Below are 18308 nucleotides of genomic sequence, written 5' to 3' on the forward strand. Positions count from 1 at the left end.
CTTAAATAAGGAGTTCCTATCATGGCGCAGTGGTTAACGAATCCGACTAGGAACCAAGAGGTTGCAGGTTCGATCCCTGGCCTTGCTCAATGGGTTAAGGATCCGGCATTTCTGTGAGCTGTGGTGTTAGGTCACAGACACGGCTCAGATCCCGTGTTGCTGTGGCTCTGGTGTAGGCCAGCAGCTACAGCTCCGATTTGACCCCTAGCCTGGGAACCTCCATATGCCATGGGAGTGGCCCAAGAAATGGCAAAAAGACCAAAAAAAAAATTTAAGTAATTGCACAGACAAAGCTTAACTCTTGGATGGCAGAGAATGCTGTATGAAATACTTGAAATGTTCATAGGTGAGCAGGTATATGAACTTGGCAATGAGAAAGGTAAGTTAGGTATGTCGGTGTGAGTATGCGCAAGGTCATGTCTACAAAAGCCTAAAGAATACAAATCGAATATTACTTGTTCTCTGCTCTTTAGGGTTCAAACCCCTGCTTATGTGGGCAAACTGAGGTCCTGAGAGAAGATGATCTGAAGCTCATTCTTGAGTGGGAAAATAAATCACACCCAGTATCTCGATGCTCAGGTCCTGGTGATTCCTTTTTTTTTCTAAAAGAGATGCTTTTTACTATTTCAGCATCTCTCTCATTCCTAATTGATAAGGAGACAGTTGGACCCAATATTTTCCTGTGGGTTGACCACAGATAAGGATATTTCTTAGCTCATTATTTTTGCACCTGAATTGTCTGTGTCTAAAGCAACCGATGCCCACTTCTTTGCCCCTACTCCCTCTCCTCCTCACCAGAGCCCAGATCCCAGGGCTGTAGGGTTTCTCCAAGCCCTGTGCCCTCAGGATACAGCAGAGGGGTAGAAACCATTTGCAGCTGCCTGGGAGGCCCCTGTGGCCTCACAGTTGTCTCCCTGCTCCCTGGAGCTCACCTCTCCCAAGCTGAGGATAAGCCTAAGTCCCCATTGGAGGTGGCTGCTCCTTAGGAACTGCTGTCGTGCTGTATTCAAGCCTATGAGAGCACACAGGCAGCACTGAGGAGAGCTGGAGGCTTCCACCTTTGCCCATGTGTTTTGGTTTCAGGTCCTCCACCAAGAGTGCCTGGAGGGCAGGAGGAAGGTCATACAGAGAAAGGACCAGGCAGGGTAAGGTGTCTCCATCCTGTGTTGTGTTTTTTCTGTTTACTCCGGACTGTCCCAGATGTTCTGGGTTTGGGAACTGGGCTGCAGGGAGCCTAAGAGGGGTCTCTTTGCTCCATTCAACTCATTGTCCTTGTGTGCTTGTCCCCTGGGTGGGGCCCCTACCACTGAGTCCTGCATCTGGACCTGGGCGGCAGGATGGGACCTGGTGCGGCTGTGTCCCCTCCCTTCCCCTCAGCCTCTCCTGCCCCTTTCATTGCCCTCACAGTGCTTGCCATAGTTTGCCATTTTAAACCTACCTGCTTGTAAGGTCTGGGGCGATCTTGTTCATGGCTGTGTTCTGAGTGCACTGGTAGGATCTAGAACACTCATTCAGTCATATGTTTCTGAATGGATGAGTGGATGAGTGATTTGAGTTTCCTGGGTCCTCTTGTTCCCTGTGCTATTGCTGATTTGGGTGCAGCAGTGAAGTTATAGTGATAAGACCCTACATTGTTTTCATCTTGCCTTTCCTCATGGGAAGCTCAGGGTCTTCTGTTCCACCCCATTTCTTCTGCCCTTTCCTTAGAGACCTGGGCTCAGGGGCAGATCAGCCTTGATGCCTTCCTTCCTCTCTGACTCTGTCTGCTCTCTGAGCCTTCACATTCCTTTCACTGCCAGACACATCATCCTTTTGCAACATTCTTTGACTCTGGTTCTTGTTGGCTAGTCTGCTAGTTCCAGTGTGCTGTTTACCTCCATGTCCTCCCTCTGTCACCCACCCTCAAAGACTTGTGAACCACAAGGGTATAGTCACATACCTACTTTGCCTACCCCTCTGTCCCATTCCTCATCCTCACTTTTTCATTCACTTGAGAAATCCGACATGTCCCAAGACACTAATGATTGAGATCATTGCTACAAAAACTGTGGTGATAGTATTCACCCCCATTGCATTCTCAACTATTATTTTTTTAAAGAGTCATTTTCTGGGAGTAGGAAAGTCATTTCAAAAGTCCAAATCCAGGAGTTCCCATTGAGGTGCAGCAGAAAATGAATCCAGCTAGTATTCATGAGGACATGGGTTTGATCCCTGGGCTCACTCAGTGGGTTAAGGATCTGGTGTTGCCGTAAGCTGTGGTGTAGGTTGCAGATGCGGCTTGGATCCTGCATTTCAGTGGCTGTGGTGTAGGCCAGCTACAGCCCCAATTAGACCCCTAGCCTGGGAACTTCCATATGCTGTGGGTTGGCCCCCCACTCCAAAAAAAAGCCAAAAAAAAAAAAGAGGCCAAAATGCATAGAAATAATTTAGCCAGGAGAACCTTGAGGGTTGATATGGAGTAAGAGAAAAATGAGTAACAGGGAGAGGGCTTTCTGGTGGGTTCCAAGAATCTAGAGGGTCATGGTATGGAGACAGCAGCGTGTCATAGTTGCTATTGGATATTTTGACAGAGTTATGACCCATAAAACCTACAGCATGAAGGGTGTAGATAGAGATGAATAGGGCCTCTTACCAGTGAGTATCCTCACCAGGGATGTGTAAGGGAAACTGACAACATCCCATGAACCCCAGACTGGAGCCAAGTATAGACAATGTGTGGCCCAGTCCAAGGCACGCACTAAATGGCCAACCAAGGCCTTAACCATTCTGCTTTTTAATGCTATGGCTACACTTAGCCTGGTTTCGTGGGGCACTGCCTTGTCTCCAGACTGAACTTGAGCTTGCCTGGGCCACAGGGCTATAGGACTCCTGGGCCTGAGAGAGGGTCTGTTCTGTAGCAAGGGCTGCCACAGAGGCTTCCCTGAGGAAAATGATCTGTGGAAGACCCCGCTTGCAGAGAAAAATCGATTCTACCCTCAACTTGAATTTCATCTCTGTTAATTTGGCTTGTGTCAAACAGTCAGTCTTGTAAATAAAACCTTGGGATGTAAAATTACTCGACAAGTACAGCTGGTCCTAAAACATACTCCAGGGGGCTTGTCTTGAGCAATGGGCTATGGTTTGCTGGATTGGAGTCTTAATGAATATGCATGATGGACAAAGTGGGGAGGGCACCAGTCATCAAAGCTGAGCGGGGAGGGGAGACCTTAAACAGGGCAGGGGAAGTCTAAGGGTGGCAATTCCAGAAGACAGGAGGGAGGTTGGGAGGAGGAAGGCAAGATAGGTTGGGGTGAGTGTGTGCTGCGTCCAGTGCTGCAGGGAAACGGGGGATCCTGGAAGAGGGACGGTGCCGTGTAACAGAACACACACGACTCTTATATTTAGAAAGTGGGAAACCAGGAGGCACTCTGTTCCACAGAACAAAGGCCCTAGGCTTTAGCCCACAAGATTTTTATTGAGGAAGGTGATTAGTATTAATTGATTTGATTGAGGAAGATTAGTATTAGTTGGATTAAGGAAGGTGACAAGATTAGTGGGCGGGAACAGGCATAGGCATAGGCATTGGCATAGGCATAGGCATAGGCATTGGCATAGGCATAGGCAATAAGAAGGTTATTATCTTAGTGATATCAAAGGGGGTATCCTTAGGTCATAGTGCTGCTGTTTATAGAATAACATGGTTAATGCATAAGTCCTTTATCTTGTCTTTGAAGGAGACTGTACTTTAGAACTCTGTCCATAGATACTTGCCTTCTGCAGAGTTCAGCTGTTCCCGTGGTCTCCAACAAGTGTGTAATGGTGGGGGCTGTGCTGGAGGCCAGTTTGTAAAGGATGCCAGCTAGTATGAGGTAGGGTGAAGCCTGCTGCACTGAATGGAGAGGATTGTGAAGCGGTGTATATTTTTACACAGGTTGGCAGGCAGAGAGAGGTGTGGGCCAAGAACAACAAGCAGATAAGATTCTTTTATATTTTCAAGGTTGCTCTGGTTAAGGGAGAAGGCAAGATTTCTGAAGGAGCGACTAGAGGGACAAAAGAAGAATGAGATGTGGGAGCATTTATATTTAGAAAATAGCAGAAAGACAGGGAGCCAGAGAAGGGTCCAGACAAAGAAAATTCAGAATTGTCCCCAAATTAAGAGTAGAGTGTCTGAGTAGTCAATGGCAGAAGCTATTTCAGAAATGTGTGATTCATAGCCCGAGATGTCACAGAGGAGACAAGGAGGACCAGGGTTGAGCACAAAGTATGAAAAGAAGTAATATATCAGGTACCTAGTCCAGATCCTGGGATATGGAAAGAACTCTGCAGGTGTGACTATGATGAAAAGACTATTGCATTTGGCAGCTAGGAAAGGTTTACCAGACCCAGCCAAATGTCTTGCAGAGAGTTGGCTCTTAACAAATGTGTTGAATGAAATAATGAGTAGAAGCCAAAAAAGTAAGAATTTAGGAGTGATGGTAATGTGGAGATGGCCAATTTCTAAATCTGTTCATCAGAACCAGTCAATTCCTTATGACCCTTGGGACCTTCGACCCTTTGGGAATAGTGTCTCCTGGACATTGAGGTTGACCATGCTTAGAAGCCAGTATGCTGAGGGAGGCAGGCCAGTCGTCAGGGACCAAGGTCAAAAGAGAGGTTGATGACAGTGTCCCACTGATTTCCTGGCTTCGCACAGGTGGTACAGAGAACAGACCTCAAAAGCAATGAGTAACTTCAGTGTTGTCAGGGAATTTGTGCTCCTGGGATTTTCACATCTGCATGAGTTCCAGATCCTCCTGTTTGCTTTCATCCTATTGATATATGTGCTCACAGTTCTGGGGAACCTGGCTATTATCACCCTCACATGCCTTGACTCCCGCCTCCACTCACCCATGTACTTCTTCCTCTGCAACTTCTCCCTCGTGGAAATGCTGGTCACCTCCACTGTGGTTCCTAGGATGCTGGCAGACCTGCTGTCCACTCACAAGACCATGTCTCTGGCTGAATGCCTGACACAGTCCTTTTTTTACTTCTCCCTGGGCTCTACCACCTTCCTGATCCTCACGGTCATGGCCTTTGATCGCTATGTGGCCATCTGCCGCCCTCTCCACTACCCAACCGTCATGAATGGTCCAGTCTGTGTGAAGCTGGTGGTGGTCTGCTGGGTGGTTGGGTTCCTCTCCATCGTCTCCCCCACCCTGCAGAAAACCCAGCTCTGGTTCTGCGGCCCTAATGTCATTGACCACTACTTCTGTGACTCGGCCCCACTTCTTAAGCTTTCCTGCTCCGACACCCACCACATTGAGCTCATGGACTTCTTCCTGTCCTTGCTCTTTGTGCTGTCCACCATGCTGCTCATTGTGGTCTCCTATGTCCTCATTGTGGCTGCAGTGCTACACATCCCCTCCTCCTCTGGGCGCCAGAAGGCCTTCTCCACCTGCACCTCCCACCTCACGGTGGTGCTTCTGGGCTACGGCAGTGCCATCTTCATCTACGTGAGGCCAGGCAAGGGCCACTCCACACAACTCAACAAGGTGGTGGCCCTGATGACAGCGGTGGTGACCCCATTCCTCAACCCTTTCATCTTCACTTTCCGGAATGAGAAGGTCAAAGAGGTCCTGAAGGATATGTCCACAAGGATCCTCCTCAGCGACTCAGCTGCCTGAACATGGGGGTGAGGGTCGTCCACTGCAGGTGGCACCCAGGTGCCCCAGCTGGAGCTTCTTGATCTCCTTCTTATTGGTCTCTCCTGTCCCCTCACCCTACAGGCATTTCTGTTCACTCTCTACAGGGAGCTAATGAACTCATATCCTCTGAATGTCTCAAAAGCAAGTGTCTGTGAACCTGTGACAGTTAAGGAAGGAATGATTTCAAGGGACCTGGGGGACGGGGAGTGAAAACAGTGTGATAATGCCAATTAAATGGGATAATCCAAATAAAGCTTTTAGTTCAAGGTCTGGTACCTTGCAAGAGCTCATTGACTATAGCTCTGGTTGGAAAAAATGTGCTCCTAAGTCCCTCCTCCCTGGTCCTGTGCTAGGGTTTTGTTCACAGTCCTTTTCATTTCTTTTGTGTACAACCTTGTTTTTTAAGGGAATGTGTTCCTTTTTCAGGAACTGGCTTCAGAGTCTAGGATGGGGTTTTATAAGTGGGAGGTTCTCTGAGAAGAGCAGAGGGGCCTGACATCCCCAAAACAGAAAAAGTGATGTGCCTTTCATTGGGACCCCCTTCTGGGAGGGCTCCTGGGGCAGAAGCACCGCTCATGCCCAGGCTGCTCACTGCTCCCTCCTGGACCCCAAAGCTCTTGACTTCAAACAGGAATGATTCTCTGGGGGCCAGACTCCCATCCCTCTTACATGGAAATATCATGAGGGCCCCATGCCTAGAAAGAAGGGCTTTACTTCTTTTTTTTTAACCTTCCTGTGCACTCAGGGAAGAGGGGGATGCTGGATCACTGCCCCTGATTTGTTGCCTCCGCCCCTTCACGGGCTAGCACTGCTTTTCTCCCACAGAACCTAGGATCTGTGGCCCAGAGGGAAGGCCCTCTAAGATTGGGTTTCCCGGAAGCCGGCTGGCCAGGAGGTTGCCAGCAGTCCTGAGTGGTAAGGCAAAGGTGGTAGAAGCCAGGCAAGGAGGAAATGGAGCAGGATGAGGGTGCTGGGGCATGGACTGGAAGGCAGGGGAGGGAAGGCATTAGAAAATCATGGACCTGGAGAATAGACTTGTGGTTACCAAGGGGTGGGGGAGGGAGTGGGATGGATGGGGAACTTGGGGTTAATAGATGCAGACAGTTGCCTTTGGAATGGATAGGTAATGAGATCCTGCTGTGTAGCCCTGGGAACTGTGGCTAGTCACTTATGATGGAGTATGATAATGTGAGAAAAAAGAATCTATACATATATGTGTAACTGGGTCACCATGCTCTATAGTAGAAAATTGACAGAACACTGTAAATCAGCTATAATGGAAATAAATAGAAATCATTATATATAAAAAAAGAAATCTGGGAATGGATTAGGGAGTCAGGAAAAGATGATGTGAGTGGGAATAGCTCTGGTGTCTGATTTTTTACACCAGGTTGAATCCGGACTGAGTTGGGATCAGCAAAACAGGATAGAGGGTACATGTAAACTTCTACTAGCTCCATTTGCAGGAGAGACCCTGGCCATCATTTTCAGTGTGGGGGTCACCCCGAAAACTCAAGGCTGTGAAGAAAAGGGGTGGTGGGAAGGGAAAGTGTCCCAGGGTGTCGCCCTGAAGGCTGGGTCTCTTGCTGTCATGAGGAAGACATGCATTTAAGCTCTTTTCTTTTTCCTCTCATACATTTTTTCTTATTTATTTATTTATTTTTTTTGTCTTTTGCCATTTCTTGGGCCGCTCCCGCGGCATATGGAGGTTCCCAGGCTAGGGGTCGAATCGGAGCTGTAGCCACCGGCCTATGCCAGAGCCACAGCAACTCAGGATCTGAGCCGCGTCTGCAACCTACACCACAGCTCACGGCAATGTCAGATCGTTAACCCACTGAGCAAGGGCAGGGACCGAACCTGCAACGAATCCTGTTCCTAGTCGGATTCGTTAACCACTGCACCACGACGGGGAACTCCCTTATTTATTTATTTATTTACCACGACGGGGAACTCCCTTATTTATTTATTTATTTACCACGACGGGGAACTCCCTTATTTATTTATTTATTTATTTATTTATTTAGCTATTTCTTTGGGCCGCTCCCACGGCATATGGAGGTTCCTGGGCTAGGGGTTGAATCGGAGCTGTAGCCACCGGCCTATGCCAGAGACACAGCAACATGGGATCCGAGCCGCGTCTGCAACCTACACCACAGCTCACGGCAACGCCGGATCGTTAACCCACTGAGCAAGGGCAGGTACCGAACCCACAAACCTCATTGTTCCTAGTCGGATTCGTTAACCACTGTGCTACGACGGGAACTACCCCTTATTTATTTTTAATTAGAGTTTAGTTTATTTACAGTGTTGTGCCCATCTCTGCTGTACAGCATAGTAACCCAGTCATACATATATGTACATTCTTTTTCTCATACTATTCTCCATCATGGTCTATCTCAAAAGACTGGACATAGTTCCCTGGGCTGTACAGTAGGACCTCATTGCTTATCCATTCTAAATGTAATAGTTTGCATCTGCCAACTCCAGGCTCCCTGTAAGCTCATTAAAAAAAAAATAACTACCACAGGGCACGTTCTCATTTGTGGCCCTCTGCAAAAAAAGTGGGCTGATAATTTTGAGTCTCCAGGAAAGGCCAGCTGGGAAAACATTTTCTCATCCTGAGAACTTTCTTTCCGCTGCATCTCAAAGGACTAATTACTTACCCTCCTTGCAAACTTTGTGAAAAACTCAAGAACTAAATGGGAAGCAATTATCTCCTCCTGACAGGCAAACATTTTCCTTCAGCTTCTTCCTTCTCAAATAATCAGCACACAAATCCACTCAGATTTTCCTCCTGAGAGATTCCTACCTGCCACTGTCATCTCTGCACACTGCCTCCTAAAAATTTAAAAATAAACAACAGCCTGCAGCAATCTCTTGTCTGTTTTTTACACTGTTCCCACAGGAGTGGGTTCTGGCCAGTTTGGGGAAGGTGTAACATGCATTGTTGCTCCACATTAATCACCCAGTCCTAACCAGCATCACACAGGGTTTTGTTTTGTTTTGTTTTGGGCCTCACCTGTAGCATATGGAGGTTCCTAAGCTATGGGTCTAATCGTAGCTGTAGCTGCCAGTCTATGCCACAGCCACAGCCACAGCAATGCCAGGGATCGAACCCGAGTCCTCATGGATACTAGTCGGTTAGGTTAACTGCTGAGCCATGATGGGAACCCTAGGCTTGACTTTCTTAATAAACTTGCCTGTGTCCCTGTAGTACTCAAAGGGTGGTCCCTGGACCCTCAAGGGTCCCTCCTGGGGGATTTTTGGAAATGCAGATCTGCGGCCCCACCCCAGACTTGTTGAATCTGAATCTGTGTTACAACAGGACCCTGGGCGATTCTCAGGCACAGGAATATTGAGAAGCACAGATCTAGACAATCTGCCCCTGGGCGTTCCAATCAGGAAATCATGTAAGAAAGCCCTCGTCCTAATCTCAACCACCTGAGTGGCACTGGAAGAGGGAGCCTGAGGTTAGGTTATATGTGCTATTATCGGAGCCACCCATTCTTAATGACTCGAATTCCTGGTACTATTTCTGGAGACCATAGCCAGTATTTAGGCCCCTGAGATTTTCTTTCTACTCTGACCTTAAACTTCTTGGGGGACCTTAGCCAAATGGCCCAGCCTCTGACTTGCTTTTAGAATCCTATGTGGACATGACCTAGGGATGTTTTTGTCCTGTTTGGTACCAGTTGTCTGGATGTGAGGTGGGCACAATGTCAACTATGGTTCCTGCATAGACAGAACATGGAAAGTAACTTGAACTTACTTTTCCAGCTTGCTGGAAGAAATATGGGGGGCGGTCTAAGACAGAGTGTTGGTATGAAAGTCTCCCCAGTTTTCGAGTCATGGCGTGACTAAACCATTGCCTTGTGGAATTCCCAGGGAGAGTGTAGGTTGTCCAGGCCCACCTCCTCTGAGCTCCAGCATCCAGCATCCCTAGGGCAGCACACACAGGTTCCTGTTGGAACCAAGTCTGGAGGTGGACTCACAGCTGTGAGGTATTCACTCTCTTTGTTGCAGTGTTTTAAATTTTAAGATGAAATCTTTATAGCTAGCCTCACTCTAGTCCCTCTAACATTCACACACTGTGCAATTTCAAATTATCCAGGCAGACCAGCAAATAAGTGAAGACAAGCACATATTCCCCTACAAAATATTCAGATGTACAAGTGAGAGATTGCTGTTGAACAGTGTCTCAACTGCTCACTATCCATGTTGCTTCCTCTTGTGCCTCTTGTTATGTGGGTCTTGACAACTGGTTGTTTAGACAACTGGTACTATTTGAGACAACTAATGGAGATAAAGTGCAGTGAAGTAACATCTCCTGTGCTTTGTTGACTACCTGCCAACTTAGATGGCCCTCTATGTTTTAGTTTACAGCATTCACTCATATTCCAAATTCTTCTACCAACCTCACTATAAAGACAGCTGGTGTTTATTGAACATCTGCTATGTTCTAGGCACAGGGCATAAAAGATAAGGCATGATGCTTAACTAAAGGAGCTGATGATTAAGTGTGGGGAAACTAAACTATGGCTTAGTTACTCGAATATGCAGAACACTTTGGGAATACGGGGAGGGCATGCCCAATTCTCTTTGGTTAAATTGAATCTTCTCAAACATGGTATCATTTGAGTTGAGCTTTGAGGTATGACGGGCAATTTTGCAGGCAGAGAGGGGGGAAAGTGAATTTCAGAGGGAGGCAACTTAATGTCTAAAGTGAAATAGACATAAAGAGTTCCCTGTTGGCTCAGCAGGTCAAGGGTCTGACATTGTCACTGCTGTGGTGTAGGTTTGATCCCTGGCTCAGGAACTTCTGCATGCCATAGATGAAGCCCCCCCAAAATAACAAAATATCATGGACGTAAAAATGGCACATTGGGTAGGCAGTGCAAGCCTGGGGAGATGGAATTAATGAATGTTCTCAGGATAGTGATCATGGGTAGCGTCACTAGTCAGATCCAAGTCTCTTGGGGGATTTGCAGGTATCCTCTGAAAGATGCTCCACTCACTGAAATCACAAGACAGCAAACTTTGCAGTGGGTGCAGAGGGCATTGATGTAGAAAACTTTGCATGCCAGGGCAGTTCTACCGTATTCACAAAAGGTGCTATTTACCTTCAGTGCTGGAATTTTATTGCCTTCAGTTTTGAAAATGACCTAAGTAGGTCCATAAAGATCTTAGGAATAGTTCTATTAAAGGGCAGTTCCATGAAGTTTGCTTCCAAAGGATCTGATGTGTGTATAAGGGAAGGAGAATGGCAAAGATATTGGGTTGAATGGGGGATAGGATCTAAGGGAAAACCCTGAGGCAGAATGGCAAGCTGATGGCCTGAGCTTTCCCGATAACTAATTGCTATTTTTTGAGGAATTAAACATAGTCATTTTTTTAAAAAAATAGACACTTACATAGATTTTGTTAAAAACAGAGCCAATCACAATTTAGAAATCTTAATATTTTACTGCATTTCACTTTGGTCTTTCCTCCTGAAGTTGTCTGTGTCATTCGGTAGAAATACTGCATAACGGTGAGCATCTCTTCCAATCTCCAAGCTCGGTGATGTCATGTTGGTAGCTTGAAATTGAACATGATGGGAGTGAAGTTGACACCATGGAAATGGGGAGAGGGTGGAAGCCAGCAAATGCTGCAACTGGAGAGCCAGTGGTTAAATATTTGCCCAGGGACCTTTGGGTTGCTAGCACTTTTCTTCAGTATCCATTGGGCATGGTTGCACGGACACTATTTACATCAGGAAACTTAGAGCTTAAGGATTTGATGAATGAGACCGATGCGAACATGGTGCTCTGTTGGCAACACTGAAATTTTCCAACTTGGCCCCAGAAAGTTTTTCACCTCATCAAACTCCTCAAAGCCCATGTAGGCAGGGTCTTCATGCTATTACTGGTGGTTCTAAGACCCAGGCCTGACTTTTATTTGAAAATGGTTTGGTTCCTTTATCTTCCTTCATCAAAACTTCCATACCCTTAAGTCCTTGCTCCCTGGTGCTCTAAACTGGAAGGAATAAATCTACTTTTACTTCCCACTGGGATTTCCTGTGTGGAAATGGGTTCTGGGGCTAGCTGTCAAGACCCTTGTATTCCAAATGATTTCTTACAAGGACGCTATCTCTGGGACTGGACTGTCGGGGAAACAGAGGGAGGGAGGGGAAGATGGGGGGCATTTTATATTATTTTATTTTATTTTATTACTTTCTTATGACTGCACCTGTGGCATATGGAAGTTCCCAGGCTAGGGGTTGAATCAGAGCTACAGCTCCCAGTCTATGCCATCACTTCAGCAGCATGGGATCCGAGCTGTGTCTGGAACCTACACCACAGCTCACGGCAGGGGAGGCATTTTAGAGTCATAAAGTCCTGCCACTGATTCTACCCATGTTTAAGTTAGCTTCCAGTCTCGCCCTACATCCTGGCAATTGTGTTCCCGTAAGCTACTTCTGTGGAGTCGGAACACTGTGGCCTTCATGCAGATGACTTTATATCAAGTGACTTTATGTAAACTAACAGTCAGATCAATTGTTCCCAGTTCCTGGGGAAAATGGTGTAGTAAAAGAACTGTGAATTCACTATTCAATTAACACTGTGAATAGACTGAATACAAATATTTCTTGCATAGGGTAAGTGGGGAGAGAGTGGGATGCATGGGGAGTTTGGGGTTAGTAGATGCAAACTATTACACTTAGAATGGATAAATAGCAAGGTTTTACTGAATAGCACAGGGAACTATATCCAATCTCTTGGGACAGACCATGATGGAAAATAATATTAAAAAAATAATGTATATGTATGTATGACTGAGTCACTTTGCTGTATATCAGAAATCAGCACATTATAAATCAACTGTACTTTAGAAAAAAATCTAAAAAATTATTTATTGCATATGAGTTATCTACTGTCTTTCAAATGTTTGTGGATACTATTGTGATAAATAAAACACAAATTTTTAAAAGTAGCACTGAGGAAGTTCCCATTGTGGCTTAGCGGTTTATGAATCTGACATAGTGTTTGTGAAGATGTGGGTTCGCTCCCTGGCCTCGATCAGTGGGTTAAGGATCTGCATTGCTGCAAGCTGTAGCACTAGTCACAGATGCAGCTTGAATCCGGTACTGCTGTGTCTATGGTATAGACTGCCAGCTGTAGCTCCCATTCAATCCCTAGCCCAGGAACTTCCATATGCCGTGGGTGTGGCCCTAAAAATAAAAAAATAAAAATTTAAAAATAAATTAATTAAATGCATAAAAAAGTAACACCGAATCTATAGTTACGTTCTGGCAGTGTGTCCTTTCAAGCCAGGAATTTAAATATACAGTTACTGTTATGAAAGGAGTTACCAGAATTACTGCCATTCCAAGTCTATGAATTTGATGGGAACTTGATGGATACACACTATAAATAAGGGGCTAGAGGAGTCTACACTGGGTGGCTTCAGATCTTGGAGAATCCAACTTTTAATTAACCCAACTTTGATCTGGACAGAAGGAGAATTTCTAAGGATGGAGAGGCAGAAAATAAATTTGAAGAACAAAATTCTCCTGTCAGTTCTGCCATTGCTTTGACCAACTCAACTTTCCTCTCCACCATGGCTCTTTTACCCATTAGTGGGTCAGAAAGCTCTGCTCAGCTGTAGCCTGAGAATCAGTATTTCCCTTTTGGACTCTTGTGGCCCTTGTTAAAAGTAGGAAAACCCCTTATCAAAATGTGTTAGAATTAACTTCTCTTTCTCTCACAGATGGAGAACACTTTGAGGTTAGAATCCACATTCCTTTGGTCTTTAATGGCCAGTGCTGAGCAGAGTGCATTGCTCACAGTGAGTGATCAGTGAATCTTTATACTTCATTGAATTACTGGTAAAAACAAACGGAAAACATGCATAGAAGTAGTTGGGAAATTGTTAAAACATATGGTAACATATTATTGGTAGGATTGTTTTTAATTTTTTCATTATCCTTTCATTTGCACTATGACTGTTTACTCTTCAATGTGGTAAGAAGAGGATACTTAGAGAAAATAAATCAGGTATTTCAACAGCATACTAAACACCAGCATCATTGCTCTTATATAGAGTTGAGGAGATCTGAGATTTTTGACCAGAAGCTGAAACTAGGAACCTATGGAGACCCTCTGATTTGGGTGACTGGCTTCTCACAAAGACAGAAACAAACTTCAAAAAGCCAGAGAAAGGGGCATGTGGATTATGACGGGGTTAGCCTGAGGTGGCACCGGAGGTACATAATGAGAACCATGGACCACTCACTGAGCTGTGATTGCAAAGCTAGATAATCTGTGTTTACCCAGTGAGCCCACAGTCCCTGGCTTTGTTTCCATAGCCGATTTACAATATAGTGTTAATTTTAGGTGTACAGCAAAGTGATTCAGTTATACATATGCACATATCCATTCTTTTCCAGATTCTTTTCCCACTTGGTTATCACAGAATAATGAGTAGAGTTCCCTGTGCTCTACAGCAGGTTCCTGTTGGCCATCATACCATACGCAATATAGTGTTCTTATGCCAGTCCTAAACTCCTAATCCACACCCCCCACATCCTTCCCCTTTGGTAACCGTAAGTTTATTATCGAAATCTCTGAGTCCGTTTCTGTTTTGTAAATAAATTAATTTGTATCATTTTTTAAGATTCCACATAAGTGATATCATGTGGTATTTGTCCTTCTCCATCTAACTTACTTAGTATGATAATCTCTAGGTCCATCCATGTTGCTGCAGATGGCATTATTTCATTCTTTTTTAGTCAAATAATATTCTTGTTTATATGTACCATGTCTTCTTTATCCACTCCTCTCCACGTCTTCTTTATCCACTCCTCTTGTCAGTGGAACCTAAGTTGGTTCCCTGTCTTGACTATTGTAAATAGTGCCACGGTGAATATTGGCATCTGTGTATCTTTTCAAATTATGGTTTTCTCTGGATATATGCCCAATCCCACTCTTGGCCACATATGCAGAGAAAACCATAATATTAGAAGTACTATTTTTTTTTTTCAGGTGCTCCCATAGCATGTGAAAGTTCATGGGCCAGGGATCAAACCCTGACACAGCAGGATCCTTAAACTGCTGAGCCACCAGGCAACTCCCTAGAAGTACCCTCTTCATGCGTGAACTCATAGATATTTACTGGGAAATGTAGTTAAGTAAATTAAAGTGTGTTTACAGAAATAATTTGGCAGAATATTTTAAATTGAGGCTGTTTTAGAAACTTTTGGAAAGGTGAAAGCTAAGGGAATACTGTGATTCTGAGTAAAAGTACCTGAAGGGTTTTTTTTTTTTTTTTTACAATTTCAGACTCTAGTTGTGGGAGGGAAGCTCAGTGGAGCTGATATTTCATTCCAATGGAAATGAGACCTAACTGGCTTTCAGGAATTGTACATGTGTGTATGCATGTGTATGTGTGTACAAGATGTGTGTGGATGTGTGTGTATAATGACTGGACAAAGGAATTTACCAGATTCATCACAATCTCCTGCCTTCAGGCTGATGAAGGTTTCTCATCATATAGTAGAGAAGTTCATTTTTATCTTTCTAAAACTCGCTGTGAATATTTCTTTCCCAGAACCTGTGTACTTCCTTGGAGATTTGTTCTTATTTTTTACACTAATTAAGATTTACTTTGTTTAATTTGAATTTATTTTCCCTGCACAAGGGAAGCAGATGAATTGTATTATTCAGGTGTCACCTCATCAGAAAACTCTCCCAGCCCATGGTCTGGTCTTGACCTTCCTCTTATCTGCTTCCATAAAACCTTCTGTGAATCCAACATTGCTCTGCACCTGCTGTATTGTAAGCAGCCCTTTATTATTCTTTACCTTCGTGGAGCTAAGAGCTTTGGGAACTATCAATTCTTGTTTACCTTTCCTCCTGCGTCTGACAGGTGTAGTGCCTGACACATGGAGTCTACTCTGTGTTTGTGAAATGAATGAATAAGCAGATGAATGATGGTATAACGAATTCTATACACAATGGAAGACAGTTACTTTGGTAAATGTTGCTCCTTAGCTTAACCCCATGTAGGCCAAGCACTCATTCTGCACACACTCAGCAATGGGGCACGCACGTGAGCATGCACGCTCACACACACACATACTCTGGGGTTGGAAAATATCTCTTGATCAGACGTGACTTTTTGGCTGATCTTTCTTGAATGGAAAGTGCATGCACTTTGCTTTATTAAAATCCCTACTCCTGGTTTTCCAGGCTCCAGGCAACTTTCTAAGTTCGTGTTGCTGCCCATGAGTAAGGAGAGCAATTCCATGTGACCTATGAGAGCTTCAGGCCAGATGAACTGTCACCAAGGACTCGCTGTGGTTATTGCTCAGGGGCAATGTGGGGAAAACCTCAAGAAATGTGATGGGTGGTCCCACCCAGGCTGGTCCCACACAGAACTACTTGGCTGAGCCTGGCCTGGTCCCTGGGCTCATCATGGCACCTGGTGGAGCCCTTTTAGCCTCTGCATCTGCCCTCGTAGCACCACCTTGACTGTCTCATTGCGGAAGGTGAGGATAAAAGGATTGAGGAAGGGGGTGAGGATGGATGTCACCAGGGCAACAGTCTTATTGACCTCCACAGAGTGTGCTTTGCCAGGCCGGACATACAGGAAGATGGTGCTGCTGTAGCCAATGAAAACCAGCGTGAGGTGAGACCCACACGTGGAGAAGGCCTTCTGGCGGCTGCTGGCAGAGGGCATCCGCAGCACAGTGCTCACGATGTAGCCATAGGAGATGAGGGTCACCAGGAAGGAGCTGAGGACAAAGGCCAAGGACATAACAAAGTCCCAGAATTCCAGCAGGCTGGTGTCCGAGCAGGACAACTGCAGCAGAGGGGCATTGTCACAGAAGAAGTGGTTAATGACGTTGCCATGGCAATAGTTGAGATGAGCCCGGGAGAGGACAGTGGGCACCATGGCCAGGAAAGGAGCTGCCCAGGCTGCCCCTGCCAGCCGGGCACACACAGCCCTGCTCATCAAGGTGCCATAGCGCAGAGGGTGGCAGATGGCCACAAAGCGGTCGAGGGCCATGTCTGACAGGATGAGGAAGGAGGTGGAACCCAGGGAGAAGTAGAAGTAGAACTGAACCATGCAGCCGATGAAGGAGATGGCCTTGTGGGGGGCCAGCAGGTCAGAGAGCATCCTGGGCACAGTGGTCATGGTCACCAAGATCTCCAGCAGGGAGAAGTTGCCCAGGAAGAAGTACATGGGAGTGTGGAGATGGGTGTCAGCAATGACTGTGACCACGATGATAGTGTTTCCCATGAAGGCCAGAAGATAAAGCACAAGGAAGGGTCCGTAGAGCAGAACCTGCAGCTCGCCCAAGGAGGAGAAGCCCAAGAGGACAAATCCAGATGGGTGGCTCAGATTTGCCATGATCCAGAGGCTGGGACCCTGTGTGGAAAGGAAATAAGAGAGAGAGATGGAGACAGGAAAGGGAGGGGGCACAGAAGCAGAGAGAATTTGTGTCGGTCAGCCAGAGGCCCCTGAATGTGGCTTGGTGCTGAGGGGCAGTGTCTATGTCATGACACAGAGGCTCCAAGACCCCTCCTAGAGCATCCCTTTAAGTCTTTCCGGGCGATCTCTCTGTTGAGGACCCTCATGCATTCACATTTCTCCAGCTACGACCATGAAATTAATAGACAGTCAGTTTTGAGCTAGCAAATGAACTTCCTCCAGGGAGGCGCCCTGGTATGTGTTTGCCAAGGTGCAGAGCAGAAAGGATGCAGGAGGTCACAGAGATAAGCCTTGGAACCAGGTGGCTGTCCAGTGACTCGAAGGGCATCAGGGTTTTACCTAAAAGTGGGTGTTACTTGGCTGCTGCCGTGTCTCCCCAAACCTCCCACATGGTGGTTTGGAGCATAAGCTAGGGCCCCATGTTTGAATTCTGGTCTGACGCCTGCTATGGAAGCTAAGTCTGTCCTCTGTTACTTCCCTCTCTCAGCCTCAGTCTACTCAGCTAAAAAAGGACAATAATAATAGTTCTAGCTTCTAGGGCTCCTGCAAAGATTAAATGAGTAAATGTGACAGGCACACACGAGGGGCTCAGCCATCCCCTGTTGTCACCATTACCACTGTTACCGTATGATACCAATGAAAGAAAATTTTCTTGGCCCATTTCCCCATGCTTTTATAGGGCCAATATGTGTGTGAGTGCGTGTGTGTGTGTATTTCCACAGCATTAGACTATTCTTTAGAATTTCAGTTCATTAGAAGGATATTTTTTAAAGCTTCCAATTTCCAAAGAAAATAAATATTACAATGATCAGAAGTGGGACAAGCCAAGCTCTACATGGATCCACTCTGGCCTTCTCTCTGACTCCATAAAAACTGTATCTGAGGCCACCAGCAGTGACATTCCAGTTTAAAGAAGAGCTGCTGTCCCTCCAGCAGCCTTGTTCCCATCCTACTGGCAAACCTTAACAGTAGAGCTGCAATCTATACCCAGCACTGATATATTCACACCCAGTCCCACACCTGTGCTGCCTGAAAGCCTGACCCACATGCAAGCCTACACCACTCACCTTAGTCTCCGAGCATCATGTCGCCTTCTTGAGCTGCCCACCTGAAGAAAGTCGTGTCTAGAGACAGCTGCCTATTGGGTCCACCCTGTGACACGGGTGACAT

At 45.9% G+C, this 18308-nt stretch overlaps 2 protein-coding genes and 1 long non-coding RNA gene across 4 annotated transcripts in view; 2 read left to right on the forward strand and 1 right to left on the reverse strand.

Moving 5' to 3' along the window:
- Positions 1–18308, forward strand: part of LOC106508196 (uncharacterized) — a 259868-nt gene that overhangs the window by 168964 nt on the left and 72596 nt on the right. The gene's annotated exons all lie outside the window — the stretch shown is intronic.
- On the forward strand, positions 4701–5642 carry LOC100621272 (olfactory receptor 6V1-like). Its single transcript, XM_085005609.1, has one exon. The coding sequence runs from the start codon at positions 4701–4703 to the stop codon at positions 5640–5642; it is 942 nt and encodes a 313-aa protein (XP_084861735.1).
- LOC100621797 (olfactory receptor 6V1) lies at positions 16116–17057 on the reverse strand. The gene has a single exon (XM_085005610.1). The coding sequence runs from the start codon at positions 17055–17057 to the stop codon at positions 16116–16118; it is 942 nt and encodes a 313-aa protein (XP_084861736.1).

This window comes from Sus scrofa, chromosome 18 (assembly GCF_054392235.1).
Source record: "Sus scrofa isolate SSC_HxYL_T2T_F1_AM1 chromosome 18, Sscrofa_HxYL_maternal_Yorkshire_Landrace_v2.0, whole genome shotgun sequence".
Classification (NCBI taxonomy): Eukaryota; Metazoa; Chordata; class Mammalia; order Artiodactyla; family Suidae; genus Sus; species Sus scrofa.